A 25,283-nucleotide genomic window follows, 5' to 3' on the forward strand; every position below is an offset into this window, starting at 1 on the left:
ACAAAACTGAGTCAGAAAACAGGACGAGGAGGAAGAGGAGGAGGAGGAGGAAGAGGAGGATGACTTAGAGGAAACATCATGCTTTTGTGTCCCTAGTTCTGTATTTTAAACCACAGAAACTTGTGAACAACATTTAACCACTGTGCTCTAACAATAACGTTTGTATTCAAGTCTGCRTTATAGCCTTTGATACCTGCCCACAGACAGCTGCATGAGCAGAAATATGTGTGAAGCTGTGAGCTTCACAGTGGGTTCTGCTTGTATCATCACACAAAAAACAGTTCTCCTGCTCACTTAGTTAAGTGAGCAAACAACTGGTTCCAGACTGGACAAAGACTCCAAGGAACTGGCAATGATTTCCTATGTTCCACACACCAAAAAACCTCAGCTAGCAGAGGTTTTGCTCATATTGAGAAGGAAACTAAAATTAAGGAGGTTTAGTAGTGTGATTTTAACACATTTGAAGCAATACTATATTTTTATGCTGCACAGAGAAAACGGATGTATTTTTTTAATTATTTATAACTTAGTGAAGAAAAATGAAGAGCTTCACTGCTGAGCACAAGTTTGTTTATAACACCTTTTTTTTTGGCCATATGCTTCTCTCATTAATAATTTCTTCAAAAAAACACTCCAAGTTCTGCTCACTTCAATCTATAACCTTTGAATAAATGTGTTTTCTACTTCCCATCTCACAGTTTCATCACTAAATCATTAACAGTATTTCTAGATTGAAGGGAAAATTAACAGATTTTAAAAATCAACAACACCAGCTACATGGTTCCACCCAGTAAATCCATAGTTTGTAACTGAGCTAGGGCACAACATCTAACGAGAGGGATAGTTGGGACTTAAAGGCTTACATCACGATCCACAGTCTGAAGGATGCTCCCAGGCTGAAGAACATATTGATGCAAGCAGCAGATAGATTTTTCTCTAGCATATCAAAAACTTAGGAAATCAGGGCTTCTTCTTCTTTTTTTTTTTTTTAATTTACAGAATAAATTCTCAAAACCTTACATTTCAGTTTTGCCGAGCTAAATTCGAGAAAGGCTGGGATCTTTGAGAAGGCTCCATTATACCCACACACCAGTGAACAGAGTGGAGGGAGAGAAGTGCAGATAACAACTGCTTCAGGCCCCTTTCTGCCATTCTCTCACTGTCTGCAGCCCCAAACCCACTCCTCCTGGCCTGACATGAAGTACCCTGCTCTGAATAGGAGTCTGTTAAAACAGYGGCCATGTTTTGTGGTAACTCTTCACCTGTGGCAAATTTGGATGAAATTCTTAACAACATATTGGAGGCTCAGTAGTTCAGGGGCATAAGCGTTGGTGCTGAACGGGCATTAAAACTACAGGGTGGTAGCTGGAGCCTGAGATGCTGATCCCTTCCCTTCTTCCGTCAATGTTTTTAACCTAACGGCCCTTTCCCCTCATCACTGACAGTTTCTCAGTAGGTTGTTCTGTGTATTTGGAAACACAGGTGGTGTTTTCTTCAGGAGACAGTGAGTGCTACCTGTGTACAAGAATTGCAAAAGCAAGCACTCGGGCTGCTGTGATAGCTGCAAGTACTGAAGCCAAGAGTCTGAAACGGTCCCTTCTTTGTTATTTAGCAAGACAGACCCGAGTTATGCAAATTGCATGATCAAATGTGCACTGCAGACTGTTTCCTTACACGGAAGTGTGTCTGCAGGAAGTAGATTGACTACAGCAGCCATACTCACTGACAGACASTTCTGCCAAATATTTCAGACAGGTCTTTGTGTGCAGCTATCATGGGCCACTGGATAATTTGCTAACATCTGATCTGACCAAGGATTTGTGTTTTACTTAACTCAGCTGTGATTCAAAGCTGGGTAATTTGGGATTCTGCTGCTTTCAGACCAAAACCCTGAGGATTCAGCCATGGAAGATCAAGAACCAAGTGGTATGTGATGGCATTTGAAACAACCTTATACTGTTTATAGCATAAGCTTTTGGGGCATGATATGACATAAGATGCAGATCAGCCTGTAAGGCACTTAGCAAATATGGCTGTTATACAGCTGTAAGTTCCTCTGAAGGGGGTTCCTATGAGGATCTTGGCTGTTCAGTTCACTGAATCTTTCTCTGGCAGATTAAATTATTCGATGTATTTGTACTAGATTTTGACTTTTGTAAGAGGAAAGGATGCAACCCCCCTCTTTTTCAGCAGTCAGAAGTTGCATCGCTCTTTCTTAAGAGACTTGGAACATATAATGCTGGTACTTGTGTACCTTTAGTTAAAATCCCCTTGACAAAAATTTCCCATAACCCCTTGTTCTCAAAGGTGTCAACCTTAATTATGAACGTAATTTGCTTTCATGAAATACTTTATATGCCTTAAACCAGAGGGCAGCAGTAGATATTCTGTGGCTTCAGGAGATCAGAGAAGGCTTCCCCTCTGCAGCACAGTATTAAAACCAAATGTTTTAGTTAAGCATTTCATTCCTTTGGAGACTAAACTGTAGCACTGGCACAAGTAGCTGAAGGTGCTCAGTCCTGTAGCAACAACAGATGAGCTGACTGACAGATGCCCAAAGATCAAGCAGTCAAACTACACAAGGCTGCGGAGAAAGTCTTGCTCCCCCCCCGCCCTTTCCATCTGTCCCTTCTCCCCAGCTGCTGCCCACCAAGGTCCTTGCTGATCCAACCTGTATATGTTTCTTCCCAAATATTTTTCAGATAATCAGTTTGAATCTGAGTAACACTACCAGCTGAGCATCTAAGAAAGAGTTCTCTGTACCACCTGGGGGCATGATTCCCTCCTGCCAGAGCCCCACGTTCAACAGGGGACAATCTCTGGTGCTTCAGAGAGAGGTGAAAAAATCTCAGTGGATCTGTAATCAAGGAAACACGACAAGCACCATTAGTACTTTCCCAGCTGTCACATTCAAATGCATCCTTATCCTTGTAGCTAGAAAACTTCAGCAGCTGGACCTTGTTAAGTCTTTGTCATAAAAATTGAAAAGCCATTAACTAACATATAATTTCTATGTCTCAGGATCATACACAGGGATAGCTATGAACTGAATAATCTGAGTTTGTTTAGCTTCATATTGTGAGACTAGTTTTGTGCCCACCCCTTCCCTCCAGACCACTTTTGTGTCTTTAGCAATGTCTCCACATCCTTCTGCCAGCATGGGCACCAGAACTAACACAGCAGCTAATGTGGCCATACACTACTGCTTGCAGAGGCATAGGCAGAGCCTTATTTCTGCTTTATCTTCCCCTTCTGTATATATCCAAAGCTTGCATAGGTCCTCTTTTTTACAGCAGCACCTGTGGAACTCGTGTTAGGCAATTTTCTGTTGTGTCCATCTCTGCTTTTCAAGACAGAGTCTTCCAGCCTGGAGATATAACATCCGTACCTAATTTGCAGACATTCAGCTACATTCTGCAGTGGAAGCATAACCATTTCAGAGGCCACTTAAACACTCTATAATAAATGGTTGTCTGCCTTATTTATGGGTCTACAATCTTACTGTCATCAAGCACTTCACCAGGAAAGATTTTTTTATATAAGCTTGATCATTAATAAATACACCAAAGAGCAGGAATCAGTTTCTGAGATCCCTGTAGAAACAGCCCCATACATTGATTAAAGCTGTATTTTTGGGTTTGTCAGTGAAACAGTTTTTAACATGTGACCAAGAATTCCATATAATGGAATAAGAATGTGACATGACTGTAAGTCAAATGCCTTTCAGAAATCCAGGTGTACTATATCCACAGAGTACCTTTTACCAACAGAATCTAGTATTTTTAAGGGGGGTTGTTTGACAACTCTTCTGCAAAACCAAGATAACTGGTATTAATTATTTTTTAGTCTTATTATTTGGCAAATAAAGAATGCTAAATTAATTCTTCCTCTATTTTCTAGGGGTCTGCTATCACTCTAATTTGGAGGTCCTTTCACTGTTTTCCAGTACTAGAAACACATCTGGTGTGCTTCACTGCCAATGTGAATTCTTCTTACCATATCTAACATTTCCTTATTCTTAATATTGAAGAAACAAGCAGCCAGAAGTTTAATATAGTTTTTTGTCCTTACTTAAAATGCAAGGTTTATTAACCAAGTAAAAAACTGTAGGAAGCCTGCCATCTATCAAGACACAGCTTGGCTAACTTTAGGGGAACAAAATAGTGAAATAATTACCTTATTTTTATCTTGCAGCCTACTGCACCTGTGCTCAGTTTCTACTGTCAGGCATCTCAGAAACATTTGGAGTCTGTGCGCTCTTTTTTTCTAATGAATTGATATATTAAGTGGAAATTCTCCCTTTTCCCCTGACGTGTTTCATTAAGCACCTTTTTGATATGTACTACTATTTAAGACAGCTGACCTTGCCAGTCTATTTCCTGCCAGTTGTGGGTGATCACGCAGCTCAGTAACAGTTCCGGCCTCCTAAACAATTAGTTGATTTGTAAGTTCATTTTTTTCTAGGGCCTTTGTTCCATCAAAATAGGAAGAGAATATGAGAAATAATGGAATGACAGATGGGAAGGGATCTTGGTTTTGCAAAGCTGTTTTCAGGGAACTGGGATTAGTTTGTTCTAAAACCCTTCTTCCTCAGGTAGGTAGAGAGACCCTGATCTAGGCAGCTGGTGCAACTTGCTTTGCTCTTAGCCACAATCAGAGTGTCACTAAGGGATGGAGGGAGGATTTCAGACAGGAGTGGCAGAAGACAATTTGAGAGTTTTCAGATTTGAATTTTGTATCTGGTTGAAACTGTATTGTGACCTAGCAAACAGTGGGTTTTATATAGCTGCTGCTTATATGCATGAGTCCTTATATGCAGATGAAATACAATTTCCAGAATGACTTATGATGTATATGTATTAAGTGCTGAAAGTGAAGTCCCAGTGCAGGCAGAAGGCATGTGTGCAGTCACCAACTTTGCAGCTTGACTGTATTATCAGAAATGGGAGATCTGAGCCAGTGGAAAAATTCAGGTATTGTGTTGCAAACTGCAGAATTGAACGCAAAGAGGAAGGCACTACCGGGAACTCCTGAAACAGGCTGATGATACTGATGTTCAGCAATGGTGCCATACTGAAGAGTAAATTAGGGTTTAGACATTTACCTCATTTCATGGTAACTGTGGCTGAAAGGGAAGTGATGCTTCTGCTAATCTGCAGAACAAGAACTTCTCCTTCTAAAAATATCCATGATGCTTTGCACACCCCCGCAGTGGGAGCCTGTTCTCTCCACAACAGCAGCAAAAGGAGGCGAAGAGCAATGTGCTTTTTGGAAGGCAGATGCAGATCAGATGACAGTCTCATCTCATTCAAGACCCAAAGATGTGGCAGAGCTTTGTATGACAGCTGGCCAACTCTGGTGCTAGCATTAGCCACACAGATACTTTTCTTTAGTATGCAGGTCTGTTGCTGATGCTGGAAGGGATTKCTGCTCCATCATTAGGACTGGTTAGTGTCAAGGAGAATAAGAACTAACTAAACAAAATCACTTACAGGGGATGCAAAATGGAAAATATTTGCAAACTGTTTTCATTTGCCATCACTTACACTGATATTTAGAACCTAATCATTATTGACCTCAAGGCCAGAGATTTTTTGAAAGCAGACTCAGAGGTGAAGATAATGCTCATTGTATATTCTAGCGATGATATAACACTAATTTTTCAAACCAACTTTTTGATTTAGGAGAAAATTGCTAGGTGCTTGGGTAGCCTCAGTCTTAGTTTCCTCATCTGTACAGCTGGGATAACTGTGCCCATCATAGTAAATTATGTTCAGGCCTCTGTGTTCAGCAGACAAAAGCAAATCRTTTACTAAGTGGCTCTTTTTTCCAGCTTTCATGTATTACTCTTTGTCCAAGAGTTAGTAGGCATCATGAAGAACTGCCTTATCTTCATGTGTATATTTTGAAGGTAAAAAAGAGGAAAAAAAACAATGCAGGTGGGATACCTCTGTGAGAGAATTCTGAATCAGAGCGCAATCTCTCTCAGTAGTCCAGATTATTTGAGTAGCTATTATTAAAGAATAGCATAAAAAAAAAAAAAGTTATATGGCATACAAACAAAATATTCGAAATTATGTTATTCCATTTCTCCTCTGCTGCTGACCATCAAAGTGTTTAATTACAGGATGTTAAGCCTCCTCATTTGCCTCAAGGTAGTTTTTCACTACAAATGTATTTAATACTAACTCTTAGTATTTAATTTGTATTTGGAGAGTGCCAAACGAAGAATAAAACTATGGCCTGTGTTCCAAAGAGCTATGTTTAAGACAAGGGACAGGAGAATGCACTTGGAAGCACAAGCGAGCAATGAGAAAACAGCATCAGGGAGTTTGACAAGCTGTTTAAGGCACAGACACAGGAGAAGACTAAGGATACGTTGTCCTTCAAGAAACTGACACTAGTAATATAGAAGGTTTTTAATCACCAGAACAGTGAGTTTATGGATCAGCCTTCCTGTTGACGCTCGGTTGTCCAGTAACATAACTGGTTTTAAAATGAAGCTTGCATTTATAAATAAGACTACGGAGTTGTAGTGAATTGGCAAAGGACTAACTAGGCTCAGTGAGCCAGTGTCTCTTCCAGGCCTGTGCAGCAGCACTATAGCAGATGTGCTGTGAGCCTGCCACCCAACCATCACTGGACAAGATAAAGGGATTTGAGCAGGGATTTGAAAGATGAATTAGTTTATGGATATTTACAGGAGCCCTCACAAGCCTGCCAGGCAGTACAGAAAAATGATACAGATGTTTACACGTTTAGCAAGTGGGCAGTCAAGGGTGCACTGTTAATCAGGTGAAAGCAGGAAGGGACCGCTTGAAAATGTCTGACAGATGGCTGAGTAATGAGAGCTGTGACGATGAAGAGAAGCAATACATTCGAGGCAATTCCTTCATGAGATATATATGAGGCACATGATCATTTGGCCCAGGCCTGTATGTGCCAAAAAGCCACTTGAAAGATTTCAAATAGATCAGGACAAATTGGTTGCTCCTGAATGGCAAAGGGAATGCATACAGGAGAGCATATGTTTAAACTTGTGAGAAGGCATTTAAAAATATCAGATATGGCAAGGCTAGGAAAACTTTTTATTGGGAGTTCTTCTAACTTTCTACTTTTGTAGTATTACATATAATATTATCTTATTTGAGATAAAGCAAAAAGACTGTGAGAACCTGAGGTTCTTTCTTATCTTATGGTGCCTTACAATGATTGCTTTCAAAAGCAGCATGTTTCATTTTGCCCATCCCCAGTGCTGCTAAGTTGAGTCACTTCTTCCTGTTGTACAATCCTTCTGCTTCTACTAGTGGTAAACAAGAGAAATGAAATATATGTACTCAGGAAAAGTAACGAGACTGGTTAGGATTCCGATTAAACTAATGTGTCTTTAATTTGTTGTGCTGTGCCTCAGATTATGAACAATTTGCGTCTCTTCTGGAAAACCAGAATGAGATGTTTTGGAAACTAACTGTGAACTGTTAAGCTTGAGACCTAGTTAAGAGAATTTCTACTAATGAAAAACAGTCAGAAGCTGCCAATCTCAGAAACTGCCAGCCCCAAAGATCTTTCTTTTGCCACTAATCCAGGTTACGATCCTGAAGCTATGACAGGCTATGGGAATTGCCTTTCTCGTCATGGTACAGGATTCATATGACTGCACCAGGTATTTCAGGCTATCCCCTGTAAGCCACTTCATGGACATTTGGGTTACAGTTGTTTCCCAGAGCCTTGATGCTACTCGTTACCAATATGGGGTCTTGCCACTAATACAGCAGAGGTGAGCCAGGTTCTCAGCTTCAGACTGCTCACTTTCATTGCATGGGAGGTGAGAAATAATTGTTGATCAACTAGGATGCATGTTGGGTACATTTACAGGTCTGTATTAGCTCCTTTGGTGCTTTTAAATTCCTTTTCTAGGTTCTCCAAGCAAGGCCAGCCATTCTGAATGGTTCATTACAGTTCCTTCAGGCCTCAGTGGTTTATTATTATTTCTATTTTCAAGCTGATAGGCTAATGGTATGGCAGCTCCTAATAAAAATCTGACTTGAAAATCTGCATTTTTCAGGACTGACACAAGGCCCAGACATAGCTAGAGCTAAATGAGACACAAACTGACTTTTCCATCAGGCATCATTTGAGTGACATTTGCAAGTATTTGCTCACTGTCAAAGACTCAACTACCAATGAAGCAACCCTAGATTTAGGTCAACCACATCCTGTTTCCTGGAATGTCAAGGGGACAAAGAAGAGTGAAGTTTTCTTTTACTTACATCAAAAGTGCCCAGTTCTATATTTCAAAATGGTTTTCTCTTTCTTTCCTGCAGTGACTTTCAGCCTGAGTCAATTTTAGTTTCTGTCCTCAGTCACAACGTATGACTGAGTGGAAAGTGAGATTAACTGCATGGATCACCCCATGTAAAATGCCGATGCTCACTTCCACCCTGCTATTTGTCCAGCTGCTGGCAGAATATGCTTAGCCCTTACAAAGATCCATGGCAGGAATGCATTGCCTAGTTTGAAAACTTCTCACGTGGAGACATGCACATTTTATGCTTTGCATGCCCAATAAATTGCACCCGCTACAGACTGAATGAGATGAATATTTCCTAATGTAGATTATCACCATAGATAAGCATGCCTAAGGTTGAGAAATGGTCACTGCATACAAACACATTGCAACATATGCATGTGATGTGCAAGGAATGAACAGCTTGGGCAACTCAGCCCTGCCTGTACACCACAATTCTGACTGCAGCAATGTCTGCTGTTCCACCATCATATGCACATGGTTCTGCAAATGCACGTTTTAACAGCATGTACATGCACTGCTTACCTGGGCCTGGCTTCCCAATAAGAGGCTGATCATTTACTTGATCTAAGTACAGAGCAGGCCATTGTATTCTATAAGCCCYTCCATCAGGTCTGCCAGCACATTGCCAACACTGAACTAATGACAGTGTCCTGACTTTAGCTCAGAGCATCTATTACAGAGAATTCCATGCAGTTTTCACAGCTGATCTTGTGTCAGATTGCAAGCCCTAAAAATGGCTTGGATGTCTCCCATGGACATCCACTAACTTATTTTCAAGGGGGGGTGTCTGCCCAAGGAATCTTGAAAAATATACCATTTCCAATGTTTTCTTTTAAATCCCATCTCATCTTTGGCCTCATCTTGTCATGCTTTGCCAGGCCATCACAGTTTTTACTTCCCTGTGAATCCACCCAGGATAGTAGAGCTAAGCCATGTTCCACTGCATCACTAGAAACTGTCCTGTAGATATCAGGAACTTTGGGCCAAGCACTTTAGTGAAACTATTTCTTCTCCAACTCCAGGTCTTGACAGTCAAGAGAGAGCACCTGAAAATAAGAAGCGGTACAGTGAGATCTTCCGGAGTCTGGATGCCATAGAAATCTCAATTGGAAATGTGTATGTAAAGAAATGGGACAGAACTAGTTTTCTGGGTTATTACAATCTCATTGTATTGTATTGTATTGTATTGTATTGTATTTCAACAGGACAGTTGATATGTTCATTGGTGATTTGGATGGCACTGACAACATAGACTTGACCACAGAAAGGGAGATTGTTCCGGTAGGCAAAGAACGAGATCCGTGTTAAAAAAGAAATTATCAATGATGTCCCATGCCAAAGTGAATGTTATTCAAATTGTTTTTCTGGTGACCATCTGAAAAAACAGTTATGTCTCTTACTTGAGTAGATAGCAAAGAATTTTTTAACACTCAGTTATTGCAATAATGGTGGTGGCAACAGAACAGATAATATTTAGTGGAAATGTTCAGGCATGTACTGTTTGGATTTTTTTTTTCTGAAAAAGGAAGTGTGGAAATTGCTAGTTTAAGTTCTGTGTGCTAAGAAAAAGATCAGATGAGACAGCAGCACAGCAAGCCCAAAATATATTTGAGGCATGCGTCAGGCTTCAAAAATCTCTAAAGTTTTGGCCTCAAGAAACAGAATCCCTTTAAAATAGAAATTAATGGTTCTTTTGCTTGCTTTTGGCAGTGTGAGACTTTTGGGAATAATCAGCCTCATTTCATATTTTTCTGGTAAACAAAAGGGCTAGAAACTTAATTTTTCTCTGGCAGCCAATGTTCTCATGTAATTGTATTATCCCAGGAGCTAAAATCTAAGAAAAAGTTTAAATCTTTTGAGATCTGTGATAAAATGAGAGCTGGAAACATTCAGTCATAGCAGCCCTTTTCTGGCCTTAATCCCTCTGCGTTGATGATGTGTTTGTTCCCTCCATGTTTTTGTTAGTGGTAGACTTTTATGCCATGCTACATTCCCTCTGTCAAATCTTGGGCTGTTATTCTAACTGCACTGGGCTGCTTAGATAAGCAAAAGAAGCACTGCAGATGACTGTTTTGAAAAATCTTCTAAACTTCTGAACACTCATTTTCCTTTACCATTTTYTTCTCTTTTTTCCCCCCCTACAGTCGAGTGAAAGTTTCTGCAAGAGCAAAAACAGTTCAGAGAGGCAAGTGCAAACAGACATAACAGGTAATACAATGAAATAAAATTAAAAAGGTGACATGAGAATATTTGGTCCATTACCTGGCAGAAGTTCCTGCAGTTTCATAGCAAGAATGAGTAACACAGATGTGTCACTGTTGCCACCAGTTTAGAACTGAACCCAGGCCAGTTCCCAGCAAGGCTGATGCCTGGCTGAGCTCCACAGTCTCCCTGCTTCCTCTAGTGCATGCCGAGCTCCCTCTCTCTGCAGATCTTCACTTGTTCCTCCACTAACGTCTTGTTAAGCTAGCCCCTTACGTTGTCTTGACTTCTAAGTATTGAGACAATAATTACAAAAAATATGTGCTAGTCTGACTCACAGTAAATGGCTACCCAATAAAACTCAGGATAATCATCTGAAGCATTTTTCTTGGCCACTGGGAAGAGTCTCATCTGTTCTGTACTTGCTGCTAGCATCATAAAATGCAACATAAAAGCCTTTCTTGCTTCATGGGGACTTTATATGAAGAAAAACACATTTTATAAGTGTTTGGTGACAGATTTTAACTTGAAATGATTTTAGAATTGCTCACTACAGTGTGATGGATCTGTCTTAGGTTCTGCCAGGAACAAGAATCACTACTGCTATTCCCCAATATACCCATTGTCACCCAAAAATGCATTAGGTCCTTAACTTCTGATTTTCAAGATAAATTAAATCAAAATATTAATAAAAAGTGAGAAGAGGGAGATATATGTGTCTAAGTTGCTGGGAACTTGCATGGTTTTGTAGGTGAGACTGTATGGCATTGACACGATAATGGCATTATTCAGTGAAGACCTATTTTACGGCTGTTATCTGAATATTTCACAGCACCAACTATTAAGGAGACTCCAATTTTATCACTCTTGGGGGAGCCTCTGCCTGTCAGCTAGAGCCATTCTGAATCTGGAATTATTTTTTGCAGTTGAGGAGGCAGATGAAATGTTGATAAAATGTGAAGGTGGCATTGATGCAGCCCTTGAATATGCCAAAATGTGGTGTAAATATGTCAAAGAGCTTCTTAGCTGGATTGAAAAACGTCTGAATTATGGTGAGTCATCAGTATGCACAGTACCAGCTGAGAGTTCCTACGCTTTTGGGTGGGTTTTTTGTTTTTCCATAGGTAACTGGGAGGGTCAGAGCACACAGTTGTGCATGAAAATACACCAGTGAAAAATAGGCTAAACACAAACCCTTTTACGTGCTTTTGGCTAAATATAAAGATGAAGATGTTAAGTGAGAATTTCTTCTTATCTGGAGAAGAAATTCATTCTCCTTCAGAATTCTGTTAGGATTATCTTAATTGCCACACTGGCTGAAAGCACCTCTGGCTTTGACAAACACACCTGTGCTACTGTAAATCTAGCATTTAATCCACTCTTCCCCTTCACAGAAACAGACTTTGCCAAAGGGATTGTGAAGATAGCAGAATCAGGAAGAAATGCAATTATCCATCAGGTATGGGTCCTTGTGCTGCTCCTTCCTCACTGCTGCACGGCACAGGGTTCGCTATCCCCCTGTGCAAACACTGCCCCTGGAGCTAGGTGTGCTGTGTTCTAGATAGCAATAAGGTCTGCGTGATGGGATTTCCTCTTTGCTCAAAGAAAACCCAGAGAAGCTCAGCACTTTTGAACAGACAGTCCTAAGTAAGAAGATTGGCGATACTCTAAATGCCGATATCATGTCAGAATAACCAGGTGTGCAATCTACCTGTCTGGCCTCTGATGGGGAAAAGAACCAGATATTTCAGAGAAGAAAGAAGGGAATCCTACGCCAAGCAAATGTGAGGCAGTCTGCACACATGACTTGCTTGTAGTTAGAATCCAACAACAAATATCCCTCCAAATATCCCTACTGCAAATGCCCCATCCAAAGACTTTCCTAAGCCTCTCAGTAGTAGAGCAATTCCTTTTTTTCTTCTATATGTTTATAACGCATGGAGTGACTGTTCAGAAAATTAGACAGAGGGATGAACTAGCAAGAAGTCAGCACAATGCTGTACACAATAAAAGCTCTTCTGCTTCCAGCATTCTGCAGTCTGAGTTGTCTGAAAAAAACTCCACTAATTTAACCAGTGTAGACACTCTTCCCTTTCTGTAATCAGTCTTGCTCATAGTTAACACAAGCCCTTTAGTTTGGAATTTTACACTGACTTTTTCTGTTTTTGCAGTCCAACATGCCTCTTCGGGCACTCTACACAATGGTCCTGGAACATGACATTATGGTTGGAAACTCAGCTAACGAGACTGCAGGATTGCTTCAACAGAAAGAATTCTACCAGGTAATGTATTTCTGCTTAGGTTAGACAACTTTGCCAAAAAATTAGACAGAGGCAGTTGCTAGAGCATTACAAAGGCCTAACAGAAGTGGTATACCTTGGTTTGAGGGGGAAAAAAAGAGAGAGAAGAATTCACACCAAGTCTGAGGGAAAAGGAAGCATTACTTTCAAGAATGCAGTATCTTGCAAAACTTGTTTTTTAATGTTATGTCCTCATCTGTCAGATACTTTTTCCTATCTCTTAAGGAATTGTTGCTGTCATAACTATTATTCCTCTTCAGCCTCTGTCAGCCAAGAAGAATGAAATTGAGAAGTGGAGGAAAGAATTCAAAGATCAGTGGATAAAAGAGCAAAAGAGAATGGTAAGAGGTCAAAAGATGGACCTGACCTTTATGCTAGTTACAGCCCAAACACCGGAAACATAAACCTGTACCAACAAGTAGTAACTAAATTATGTAATATGCATCCTGCTATTTACCAAATTGAATAAAAGGACATTCCATTTTTTAAAGAGTACCTGGGAAGGAGTGCTAGAGGCATTCCTGCTCTATCCTGTCTGCACTACCTGCTAGATCTCATTACCTCCCACTGACCTGCCGAGACCGGAAGAGAGAGAATGCAGTTCAGATTTGTACCCATTTGCACTACTGCCTCACCAGCTTTCCTAAATCTGTTTCTTTTCCAAYTGAAGAATGAATCCTTGTCATCCCTGCGCAAGTCCCGACTGCAGTATGTACAGCGCTGTGAGGAGCTGGAGAAAGCAAAGCACCTGAGTGCCAAGGCAGAGGATGAATACCAGAGCACAGCGGTCACTCATCCTGGCAGTGCCAACAAGCAGCTGGAGAAACGCCGTCGGTCTTGCGAGGAGGCACAAGCAAAGGTGATGAGTTTAGACCGCAGTGCTGTTACTTCCAACACGTCTGCACTCTGACTGCATTATGCTATCTTCCTCTCTATTCTGAGGGCTTTCTCCTCCCTTGCTTTGTTTCTCACCACACAAAGGTTCAAGAAACAGAAGCTTTGTACAAGATGTGCATCAGTGATGCCAACTTCCGACGACAAGAACTGGAGAAAGTGCGGGCACGGATTGTCTCCCATATTCGGAAACTCATTTACCAAGGAGATGAGATGCTGACATGGGTATGTGCAGTCTTCTAATTTCTCCTTCAATCCTAGTTTCAGGGAAGCTGCTGTTTGGGATAAGACCGCTATATCCTTCACTATTTTATAGTTTAATTACCATATAACAAACCATGCTCAAACAGTCAAAATTAGAGGAGTGCTGTGGACATTGCTTTGTTACTGACCTGCTGCAGACCGTTCTCAGATATCTAAGTGCATTTTCAGTTACTACTGCTTTGAGAACATAGATATCCATAGAAAAAGACCTACTTGGAGGGGAAAAAAAAACAACACAAAAAACAGTGACAAACATTTTTTGTCCATACTGTTAAGCAGAACTATCAATAAGCACAAGTGCAGGTAACTGAGCATGGATAACACAAAAGCCGCAGACTGGTGAACTACAGAGATATCCAAGGGAGGAAAGATCATCTCTGCTTTGACTTTCAATGCTTTCTTTCTTTCTTTCTTTTTTTTCTTTCTATAAGGTCACGTTAAGGATGTTCAAGCAGCGGCAGATTCAGTCTGAACAGATTCCAGTGGGTTACCAGCACCTGACTGAAGTCTGTAGACCATACAAAGTGGGTGAGAAATACCTGGAATTCATTCAGACTCTGCAGAAGAAAGAAGTTCATATGGAGGTGTTTGAATTTGAGCCACTTGCTTCTGGGGGGCAGAGGTAAAAAAAAAAAGAAAAACTTAAATTCTAGTTTAAAGGTCAAAATACATAATGTACAGAACAAAAAAGACAAATTTAGAACACAGATGACTATAAAGTCACTAGCAATACTGTAGCATTGTCATTGGTAATTTCAGGAAACCCTGCAATCTCAAATGTTAGGGTCTTTTCTCTCTACGTAGTTCCATTAACACTACTGGAGATCAGATCTTTAAAGGTGTATTTGTTTCCTTGGGATGAGCAGCAGCTCACAGGACCAGCATCAGCAAAAACAGGGCAGCAGTTATGTGCTGTGGGCCTAGGATTATTTCTATCATTTGCCAAAGATCCGGATCACTCTTTTCTCAGATAGGTGATATTTGACTTATGTTCTATACTTTTCCTGTGGATAGAAAAGTTGAAACTGTAGTGAAAAAATTCCCGAAACAATTCCTAGTTTTGTGCAAGTATTTGTTATGGTCTCCTTGAAAACTCAGTTTATACCTACATGCAAACTCCTTGAAACAGATGGTTTGTCTCAGTATCCATAAAGTACCTCTGTGGCGCAGTACTGTTCATTATTCTTCACTGCTGGCAAATTGCTTGCAACCTCTCCTCAGGTCCCCTCCCAGTGGCAAAAAAAGGACGACATTGCATTACACAGGAGCCTCTTCTGCAGCAAAGGATGTGAGCACTCCAGAAGATGCATCAAGAAAGCAGTTCTCCCCAAATGGTGAACAGAGTAGGTTTAACTTAATAAAGAAGACCTAATTTTCTCTTGAGTCACTGTAGTTTAATACATATATTGATGTAGCCAAAAAGAGCTGGGAGAGGAGCTCAGATTCTTAGGGCAATGCTTAAGGCTGTCCTCAGATTGGGAAAGGCTGMAGCATGGAGATCACACTTTTGTACAAAGGAATTCAGATTCCAAAAAATCTATTCCTTAAGTAAATCAAGACTCTTGCTGCTTCTCACCTGCATGCATCTTACATGCTGCATGTCACAGAGAAAAGTGTCAGCTGCCACCGTCGGTCTCTGGTGACCACTGACACAAATGCAGCTGTGCCCATGCTGCCAGGCTAGCTGTGGCCTGTGGCAGGATGCGCCTGCCCCTCTGCTTTTGAAGCTTTTACCTCTGTCATGACGTGAGACCTCTCCTGCTGTTTTCCCTCTACTAGCTGTCTTTCTCACTCACTCTCTCTTAATCTTTCTGTTCTTGTTTTTATACGTATCAAAAAATATTTATAGATTTTCTGGAAGTTTGCTTTGGACTTTGGCCCTGTGTTTGTCACCAAACCCATATATAGGTAGTGCCGTGTTTGTAAACCCATCCTTGATTTATGCTCAACTGTTGATTGTAGGAATCCTGGCTTAGGATGAACTGTGATGTAGCAGTGTAGCCCGAGAGCCTTTCACAACTATTGCTTCAGCCCTGTCCTCCTGTTAGCATATCTACATCTTTCTAGCAAAGAAAATCACATTTCTTTACAAGTTTAAAACTTATTTCACCATCAAACAGCATCTCAAATACATCTATCTCTAGAGTAGAAACTGTCTAAATTTTTCTAATACAGAAGGACATTTCCTAGAAGTCTGTTAAAGCCCAACTTGACTGGGATAGGTTGCTGCTTTGGTCCATCATGTACCTGCCTGTTTTTCTGCTTAAAGGACAGTCACAGATGAGCACATTATGAGAAATAATTGAAAAGAATATACATCCATGCAGAGGCATTCACTAGTTGCCTCAGCTAGAAGAGTGTTTGGGATGGTCTGTCACTGTATCCACCCTCTGTAGGTATGAGCAAGTCCCTCTGCAGTGACACAGAAAGCCTTGGTGGGAGTTGTGAATCCCGATCTCTGGACTCTCCCAATTCCAGCCCAGGTGAGTGCAGCAGAAATTCCTGCCTAATATGGAAACCAAAAACTAAAATGGAAATAAAATACACTAAACTACTTTGTGCATTATGAGGGAGAGAAGAACTGTTTATGTTTTCTCTTGTCTCAAGGAAACTCTAACAGGAAGTTGCTAAAAGCTCCATCCACTGGCACCATGTCCTCCTCCGATGATTTTGAAGAGAGAGATTCATTGCAAACTTTTGAAAATGGTGAGCAATACAGAGGTATTTCACGGATACGGTGGAAACTCATTGTGCTTTCTTGCTTAGGTATCAATTCTTTATCGTGCTTAAATACTGTTTCCACAGAAAATGGAACGTCCCAGCAGCAGTTTAAGAACATCCTTCTCTCCAGTGCAGCACAGACCCACCGGCTCAGGAAGCTCCGGGGGCCATCCAAATGCAGGGAATGTGACACTTTCATGGTCAATGGCTTTGAGTGTGAGGAGGTGAGAGCTGGAACTAATCAGCTGTCATTGCAGACACCTTGTATGGGAGCCAGTCATAATCATTATCTCACTGAAGCACTGTGGAAATGAAGGGCCCCTCTGTAAGTTACATGATTGTTCTCCTTGTGTTCTACATGAGGCACATTTTTCTGTTCATGAGCAAGTAAGCCATGAAGTGCCACTTGCCCCAAACAGCCCTGCTGTTCCACTGCACTGAGAAGGCAACACGGTAGTTTCGCAGAGAGGAAGGGACCAGGACAAGTCCTCCAAGGAGACCTGAACAACAGACCCAGATGCTGCTGAAGTCTGGGCTATAACCAGACCATAATCGAGGGTGATTCTGCCATTTCAGTGCTACCTGACCTGCCACAAGAAGTGTCTAGAGAACCTGTTGATCACCTGTGGCCACAAGAAGTTGCCTAACCGAGTACCTCTTTTTGGCATTGACTTCATGCAAGTTCCTCGAGATTTCCCAGAGGAAGTTCCCTTCATAGTGGTGAAATGCACCTCAGAAATTGAAACTCGTGCCCTTGGAGTGCAGGTGAGTAGCATGGCCGCAGCTCCTGCACAGATGGGTACAACTCTGTTCAGTCTAGGGTTTAGGATAAAACTCTCCACAGTTTTGATTAAACATTTGCTTGGCGATTTTTGTCTCGAAGCAGCTAAAATATGTTTCCCTGATGCACTGCCCACTGTGGCTCTGAGCCTTGCCTCCTCACACAGAACACAACGGCAACAAAGAAATTTCCCCGACTCTCTGTTGTTCTGGTATTTGTAATGTCCTGCTATAGGGAAGATAACTAGCAAATCTTGTCACACTTTGTGACATTCTCCTGATTATTCATAGCAAGAAGGAGAAGGTACTTCTTTCTTCTTCCTTCCTTCCTTTTTAACTGACCCTGAAGGGAAACCTGATCCAGAAATGCTAAGTTATTCTGGCGAATATCTTGCTCTGACCCCCTCTTCTTCTCTGCTCTGTTGATATTCTGTATCCAAAATTCCTGATGTCTCTCCCTTTTAACAATGTAGGGGATCTATCGGATAAGCGGATCCAAGGCCCGGGTGGAAAAGCTGTGCCAGGCCTTTGAAAATGGAAGGAGCCTGGTGGAACTCTCCGAGCACTCCCCCCATGATATCACCGGGGTCCTAAAGCATTTCCTGAAGGAAGTGGGTACCAAATCTCTGTTGGGAGGGCAGGTCTCAGCCAGTTGCATGCACTGGGTTTCAATTTCTGATGCTTCCTTATAAAGGAGGCTACTCCCGGTTTTCTTGGTTAAGTACCAAGTTGCTGAGGTATATCACATTGTTTGTGGGAAAGGGCTTTAGTTCTGCCAGATCTTTTCTTCTAGTCACTGGCCTTGACATGTTCAATAATGCTATGTGTGACATTAAAACAATAGCTGAGAGTTGTTCTGATTCACCAGAACTTGGAGCTCCTTGCTGATAGTTTTAGTGGGATGATGAGACTGAATCTCTAAGCAGTAGCAGGTCTTACATATTTTGAGTCTGCCACAAGTATTTTTTTCCAGGTAAATGGCAATTCTGGCAGTGCTTGGCATTTTTTATAGTCCCTTAGAGTCAGGGAACCTTTGTGACATGGGGATGAGAGCTAGTGGGAGTCAAAGCATGTGAGGCTGAAGTACAACTTGTCTGACAGAAAAAAAAAGATGAAGAGATTTTCCTCAGTGTCAGACCACCAGATGAAGTAACATTCTTTTTTTCCCACTCTCTGCAGCTTTCAGGACCTGTGCTGCTGTACCAGCTCTATGATGATCTCATTGCTCTTGCCAAAGATTTGCAAAAACCCAGCGAAGAAAAGAGGGACTGTGCAGGCTTCCCTTCAGATCCCATCCAGTGCATGAAGGACTTGCTGAGCAAATTACCTGGAACCAACTACAATACTCTGCGGCATCTTATTGCACACTTGTACAGGTGAGGAGTGTGCTGGCTGTCACGCTGGCTAGCGTTAGCTCCGGTGCTGACCACAGGAGGAGATCACTGTTGAGTTCTCACTACCAGAGCAGCTAGCACAGCACCAAATGTGTATAGAAGAGCATCTGCGCTTCCTTAACTGGGGAGAGGCCTGATCTAGAGCCCCATAGGCAGTTGTGAGGAGGCTAAAAATTCATTCATAGAAAGGGCTATTTGACATCTTGCAACAATAAGGAGAAAGTCTTAATGACCAGTAAGGACTAGAAGTTTCTTATTGATGATGCTTCATAGTTAAAGTGCAGATCAAGAGGTCAAGGAAGAACATGAAGCAGGCCCCTTTCATCCAGCTCTGAACACAGGTTGTAAGAAGCAGCCACTCTGCTTGGAGCTGCACCACCCAGACAGATCCAGGCAACTTTTGAGATTTTTCTCTGGAGTTTCTGTGCGCAAACCAGAATGTTGTTCCCCTGTAAAAGCTGGGGTTTCTCTCTCTACTAGGAAACGGGGTATTGACTCATTCCATTTGAACACTCTGTGCATTCGGGTTGAGAGCTGGGAAGCCCCTAACAGTTATGTTTCCCTTCACCAGGGTGGCAGAGAAATAYGAAGAGAACAAGATGTCCCCAAACAACCTGGGCATAATATTTGGGCCAACTCTGATCCGGCCATGCTCAGGGAGCGATGTCTCAATGTCATGCCTTGTTGACTCTGGGTATCAAGCCCAGATTGTGGAGTTTCTCATTCAGAACTACGAAAGGGTGTTTGGGATGGATGACCTGCCTTCATCCTTGTCCCTTGGATGTGAAAATCCTTCGCAAGAAGCATCGACAGAGAAGGATGAAGGACATCAGAACCCAGACAAAGTCCAGAATGTAACTCTAGAGGTAGAGCTCCCAGACACTGAGCTGGGCTTACTGACCCTGCTGTAGAGACAGGAAGGTGGACTAGCAATTAAAGAGAGTTTTTTCACAGAAAAGGAAACCATTTGCTAGCAGAGGGTTATTCAAAGAGGAAGGAGCAGAGAGCTCATTGCATGTGGAGTGAGACAAATAGAAGAAATTTTGAGCTACAGATCACGCAGCAGCTTCTCAGACCACTTTGGATGGTGTTTTTACTGCATGTTTTAGAATCCAGTCATTCTGAAGAGTTGTGGGTTTCTCCATACTAAATTACTTGGAACAGTGCTGTTTCTCTCCGTAAACAGCACTAACTTTTGAGGCAGATATGTGCACATAAGACCCAGCTGATTTCTTTGTGCAGCCCTACAGGGCTCTGCTGCATTCCCGATCAGAAGCCACGGACCCTTTATCTCCCTGCTACCAAGTGCTCTGTATCCTTCCCAGACTCCCTACCTCTTGCCTCACAACAGTTCACAGCTTATTTCACAACAGCACTTTAAAAACACAAATTGGCATAACATCCCTGAGCTGGGATGTGGTGGCTCTGTCTTTTTCACAGCTGGTTTGACTAAGTCAGAAAGAAGAAATGACTTTCCTAAAGTTAAAAAAAGGGAGTTGGATCCTGTTCTTAGGACTCTCCTCCCCCTACTTTTAAGTCACGGATGCTTATGTGAGAGACACTCCATGTCTGCAATGATCACATCCATGTCCGACATGCAGTAATCCTGCTTTCTGTACAGGTCCTGCTCACTGAGGAAGCATAAATTAGAGTAACTATGATTACAGCTGAAATAAAATCAGAGTAGACACAATTCACTTCTGGCATGCAGAAATCCTACAGGATTAATAAACCTTCAGAGAACACTTTGAGAGATACACAACTATTACCTGTGACTAGGTTTATACTTTCAAAGCCATTTTATATAATTCTATAGTATAACTGAATTCTACAAAAGGTGTTGTAAACCTTTGAAAAGAAGAGTTGCTTTTAATGTGACTCTCATTTTGTAATTAATAAAACCAACTTCTGGAGCCCCTGTTCAGGTGATATAATCCTTGTGTGAACTTGCACTGGTTCCATACGAGCCACAACTCCCAAGAACTTCCATGCAATTGACTCATCATCCCATTTGTATGCGATCATAATTACTGTGCTACAGTTAACGTTCGTGTCTGATGTTTCCCTTTCTCATTTTAAAATGGGCTATTTCAGTGTCATGTAGGACACAAGGATCTCAGTCTCAGCACACTGCTTCTCCACAGAAAGCAACGTCTGCTTTCYGGGGTGAGTTTTGTGGCAGTTGTTGCAGTCTGCTGGCCTGGGTGCTGGACTCGGCAGGTCTGGAACCATAACTTGCTCTCATGGCCCTGCCATGGGACCTTCTGCAAGCTCCCTCCCTGTTTTTTCACACACACTCCCCAACACACACTCTGTTTGTCTATTTAGACCACAAGCACTTCCAGACAGGGACTGTTCACTAGACATATAAGCACAAGATCTAGCAAACTAGGGGTCTCTAGATGCACTTATAATAGACTCGTTTTTTGCCTGAACAGGCTCAAAGCCAGCATATATTGCAGGCTATGCTGCATCTCCATCTTGCTGAACCAGGCAGCTCAAGCATTATTGCTAAACTAAGACAAATTAAGGCATTTTTAGCTCAAGCAGTTGCCTCCATTCACTTGTCTATAACAGCATTTGGGGTGAAGTGGGAGTGGACAGTCTCTTCATATCAGAGTCCTTTATAAACACTCATGGCTTTTTCCAACAGAATTTCTCCTCCAAGCATGATTTCAATGTGGACTATGTGTCTGATAACTCGTCTTCCAGGGAAGCCATCAATGAGCTGACTCTGGAGAGAGCCCACAGTCCATTAAACACGGATGCCCTAGGTAAAAGCGGTGATCATGGTGCTGGTATAGGTTGTCTTGCTTCGTGTTTGCTGGTTTTCACACCTGTCTCTGTCTGCCTCTACATTACACAGCAGAGAAAGCATAGCTGGGCCCTTTCACTCTTTGTACAGATAACCTGCTGCAGAACAACGACCACCGTTCCCTGAAAGTGCAAGCACATTTTCCATTGCTCTCAGGAAGGGCTTTTCCCTTGTACTGCCTCAGCTCTCAGGCCCAGAGACACATGCAAACTGTGCTTGCTTTAATGTATACAGAGAACATTAAGAATATAAGCCTGATTCATATATTACACCTCTTTCAAATGCTTATCTTTGCAATTGCTCCTGATTAATGAAGTTGTTAGAGGGAGGATTTTTAGCCTGGCAGCACTGAAGGGCTTTCAGTATCCTTTCTACTAGGAAAAGAAATCATCAACCAAAACTGTACTTACTGCTGTCGTAGTAACCATGTCTCACCATTCTAAGATAACTCTCTAATTTTTTGTTCAGAGATGAACAGAAGTATTGACTCTGAGTTGGAAGACCTGGAGGACTCTGTGCAGGAAAAGACAGACAGTGATTTGGACATGGTCCTAGGGACCCAGCCCAGAGGCCATTTCAGCCGTCAGCCGGTAAAATATATTCGAACACAGGCAAAAATGAGACCAGTCATTCCCAAGTCTTCCAGTTTGCCTTTGAGAACTACTACTTTATCCAGCACGGCAATGGAGTTTGGTGCAGAAGGCAACCCTAACGACAGCAGCTCTACAACAAAGGACAACCTGGAGGAGAGCAGTAGGAGTAGGAACAGCTCACCAGACGTGAGCACACTCAAGTGCCGCCCAGGTGGGAAACAGCAACTCAAACGTTTTGAGATCACACAGGAGACTGCCAGGATTGTCTCCAAGTTTAAAGCTGATGACACTTCAACATCCTCTGAGCTGTCTCTGGAGAGCACAGAGTCTACAGAGAAAGCAGTGAACCTCAGCTCAGAGATACTGCTACAGAAAGACCCTGAGGATAATAGATAATAGCAGTGGAAAGGGAGAAAGGACTGACATCCCACACCATGCTTCCTGCTGAAGAAAGGAATAGTGATGGGGTGAGGATAACATCTTAGCATGTGCATTTACAACGCAAGCTGGAGAAAAAACTTCTACTGCGAACTACCTGACAGATTTTGAGCTAGCCCAGGATTTGCTTTTTATTCTATAAGAAACAATATGAGCGTTAAGAAGCAAGTCCAAAGGCTCTCTTTGTGGAACATAAAAAAAAAAAAAAAGGTGTGGCACAGGGTGGTTATCTGAAAGGGAAGGCTCAGGGTGGTTCCATGAAGTAAAGGAAACACAGATTTTCTGGCTAAAAAGATGTAGGCAGGAATGAGGTGACTGAAATGTACGGCATTGGAAAGAAAACATTCCCTAGTGGTCATTTTATGGCAGCTACAACGAGCACTTATTTTTTTAGTTTTTATTTCACAGCATTTTTTCAGTGTAAATCTAATAGAACAGAGTACATAGGCAAAGTTCATGTACTCTAGGTCCTTGTCCTTCCACTGCTGGACTTTCAAATTTCTAGTTAGCACAAAGTCATTTTATAAAGCAAAAAGACACTGCCGCACTCTGAGCTGGACCCCCTTTCTCCAAAACATTAATTCTATTTCCCTTGGAGCATTTTGAGCTTCTTCCGTGTGAAGCTCCTGCTGTCATCAAGAGGGCAATCCCCTGAACCCGTTACAAATGGGAAGATTCTTGCTGGTCTAAGTCTGTGTAACCCTGACTTTCTGGTTCTCCACCTCACCTGCATGTGGCTTACCCCCATATTCACAGAATCACAGCGTGGTTGAGGTTGGAAGGGACCTTTAGAGATTATCCAGTCCAATCTCCCTGCTCAAGCAGGGTCACCTAGAGCAGGCTGCCCAGAACCCTGTCCAGGCAGCTTTTGAATATCTCCAAGGATGGAAACTCCACAATCTCTCTGGGCAACCTGTTCCACTGCTCAGACATCCTCACAGGCAAAAATTTTTCTTAGAGTCAGACGGACCTTCCTGCATTTCCATTTGTGCCCCTTGCCGCTCATCCTATTGCTGGGCACCACTGAAAAGAGTCTGGCCCCGCTCTCTTTACACCCTCCCTTCAGATACTTTTACACATTGATAAGATCCCCCCTCATCCTTCCCTTCTCCAGGCTGAACAGTCTCAGCTCTCTCAGCCTTTCCTCGCAGGAGAGATGCTCCAATCCCTCCATCATCTCAGTAGCCCTTTGCTGGACTCACTCCAGTAGCCTCAGTCTCTTTAGCACTGGGAACCCAGCACTGGACACGGCCCTGCAGAGGGAGGCTCGTCTCCCTTTCTGCCCACGGCAGCAGATTTTCTGCCGATCCAATGGCAATATGAGCATGATGACTCTGTCCTATAGCGCCATCTTGTGATGCCTATGAAACACAGGCTTCCTGTATTGCTAATTTCTTGGGTTTACTTTGTATTATGGGATGGACAATGTTATGGATTTCCTTGCCGTTTGGTTGTGTATGTAGGATAAAATTCAGMTGACAGTGTAGAGCTTCCACATTAGGGTAAATTTCAGCAATTACAAGCAGCTGCAAAGACACTAGGACATGTATGAAGACACCAGAGACGAATGCTAAAAGAAAACATTATGCTTTCCCTAACCAGCTCAAGAGATTAAACTATCCACCTTGTAGGGTTTTTTTCTTCTCGTCAATAGACTATGTTTTAGTTCTGTTTCTTAACAAAGTTGTAAAAGAAATGCTAAGGATTTRTTCATAGTATTTGTACAGTTTAGGCTAAAGAGAGAGAAAGTTTGCATCTCTGGAAAAATGTATATTTGTTAATATATTGCTTTGTATTTTTGAATACTAAATTATCTTTTAATGTAGAGCTTCTGTAAATTATTGGGTGTTTTATTATAAGCTGATCCTGTATTTGCTAAATGAGCATAGTGAAACCTTAAGTAAACACTTATCAGACTATTGTTAAAATGCCAAGTGCACTCAGGTCTTTATGAAATGAAGGTAATGTTCGCCTAGGAGAGTTTATAACCTGAGGAACTAGCAGAGCTAAAACAAGATGCCTGTTAAAATCCTCATTTCCTTTTCTTGCTGCACATTTAAATAGTTAATTAGGAGATTCATTCCATGTAGGAGAAACATTACAGGCTTGTACAGTCTGTACAACTTTTGCCATCCACCTCTGCCCTTTGCTTTTCCTTCAAGGAGTCCAATACATACAAAAATGCTATTAGAGAAAACACGCTCACTCTTCCCCAGTAACTCCTCATTACTTGCTGCTTTCTGCAGAGCTAGTAATTTGTTGAGGGTAAGAGTTGTCAAAGCAACATTTCCAGCCAGAGTTGTATGGCTGCCAAGTCTCACTTGTGTGGAGAGAGTTTGGATGCGTGGTCAGAAACATCTCTCCCTCTGCTTGTCATGACAATTTTCTCTCTTCCAGCCACAGTTAACGTGGTTTAGTTTGGAAACCGAGACATTGAATTTCAAACAAATTTGCAGGGAGAGAAGCATCAGCATCCCAAGTTCTCCAACCTGCTTGAGACTGTATCTTCACTTCAAAGGAACAACCTCAGCTGCACATGTGTATGGCAAGGGACAGGCACCAGTCCTGGTA

At 42.0% G+C, this 25,283-nt stretch overlaps 1 protein-coding gene across 2 annotated transcripts; it reads left to right on the forward strand.

The window, feature by feature from the left end:
• The first annotated feature begins 1,713 nt into the window (after window positions 1-1,713).
• Window positions 1,714-23,529, forward strand: GMIP (GEM interacting protein). 2 transcript variants are annotated; one of them, XM_026088750.1, is made up of 21 exons: window positions 1,714-1,926; window positions 9,334-9,427; window positions 9,517-9,592; window positions 10,456-10,519; window positions 11,440-11,565; window positions 11,908-11,972; window positions 12,685-12,795; window positions 13,074-13,154; window positions 13,484-13,672; window positions 13,795-13,932; window positions 14,403-14,593; window positions 15,193-15,314; window positions 16,368-16,454; window positions 16,579-16,677; window positions 16,777-16,916; window positions 17,269-17,457; window positions 17,946-18,083; window positions 18,652-18,848; window positions 19,438-19,732; window positions 21,520-21,640; window positions 22,150-23,529. In XM_026088750.1, the coding sequence occupies exons 1-21, from the start codon at window positions 1,905-1,907 to the stop codon at window positions 22,668-22,670; spliced, it is 3,066 nt and encodes a 1,021-aa protein (XP_025944535.1). In that variant the 5' UTR covers window positions 1,714-1,904; the 3' UTR covers window positions 22,671-23,529. The 2 variants fall into 2 exon arrangements, with proteins under 2 accessions (XP_025944535.1, XP_025944536.1); XM_026088751.1 differs by having other exon boundaries at window positions 15,193-15,305.
• The last annotated feature ends 1,754 nt before the right edge of the window (window positions 23,530-25,283 follow it).

Source organism: Apteryx rowi, unplaced genomic scaffold (assembly GCF_003343035.1).
Source record: "Apteryx rowi isolate R43461 unplaced genomic scaffold, aptRow1 scaffold_782, whole genome shotgun sequence".
Classification (NCBI taxonomy): domain Eukaryota; kingdom Metazoa; phylum Chordata; class Aves; order Apterygiformes; family Apterygidae; genus Apteryx; species Apteryx rowi.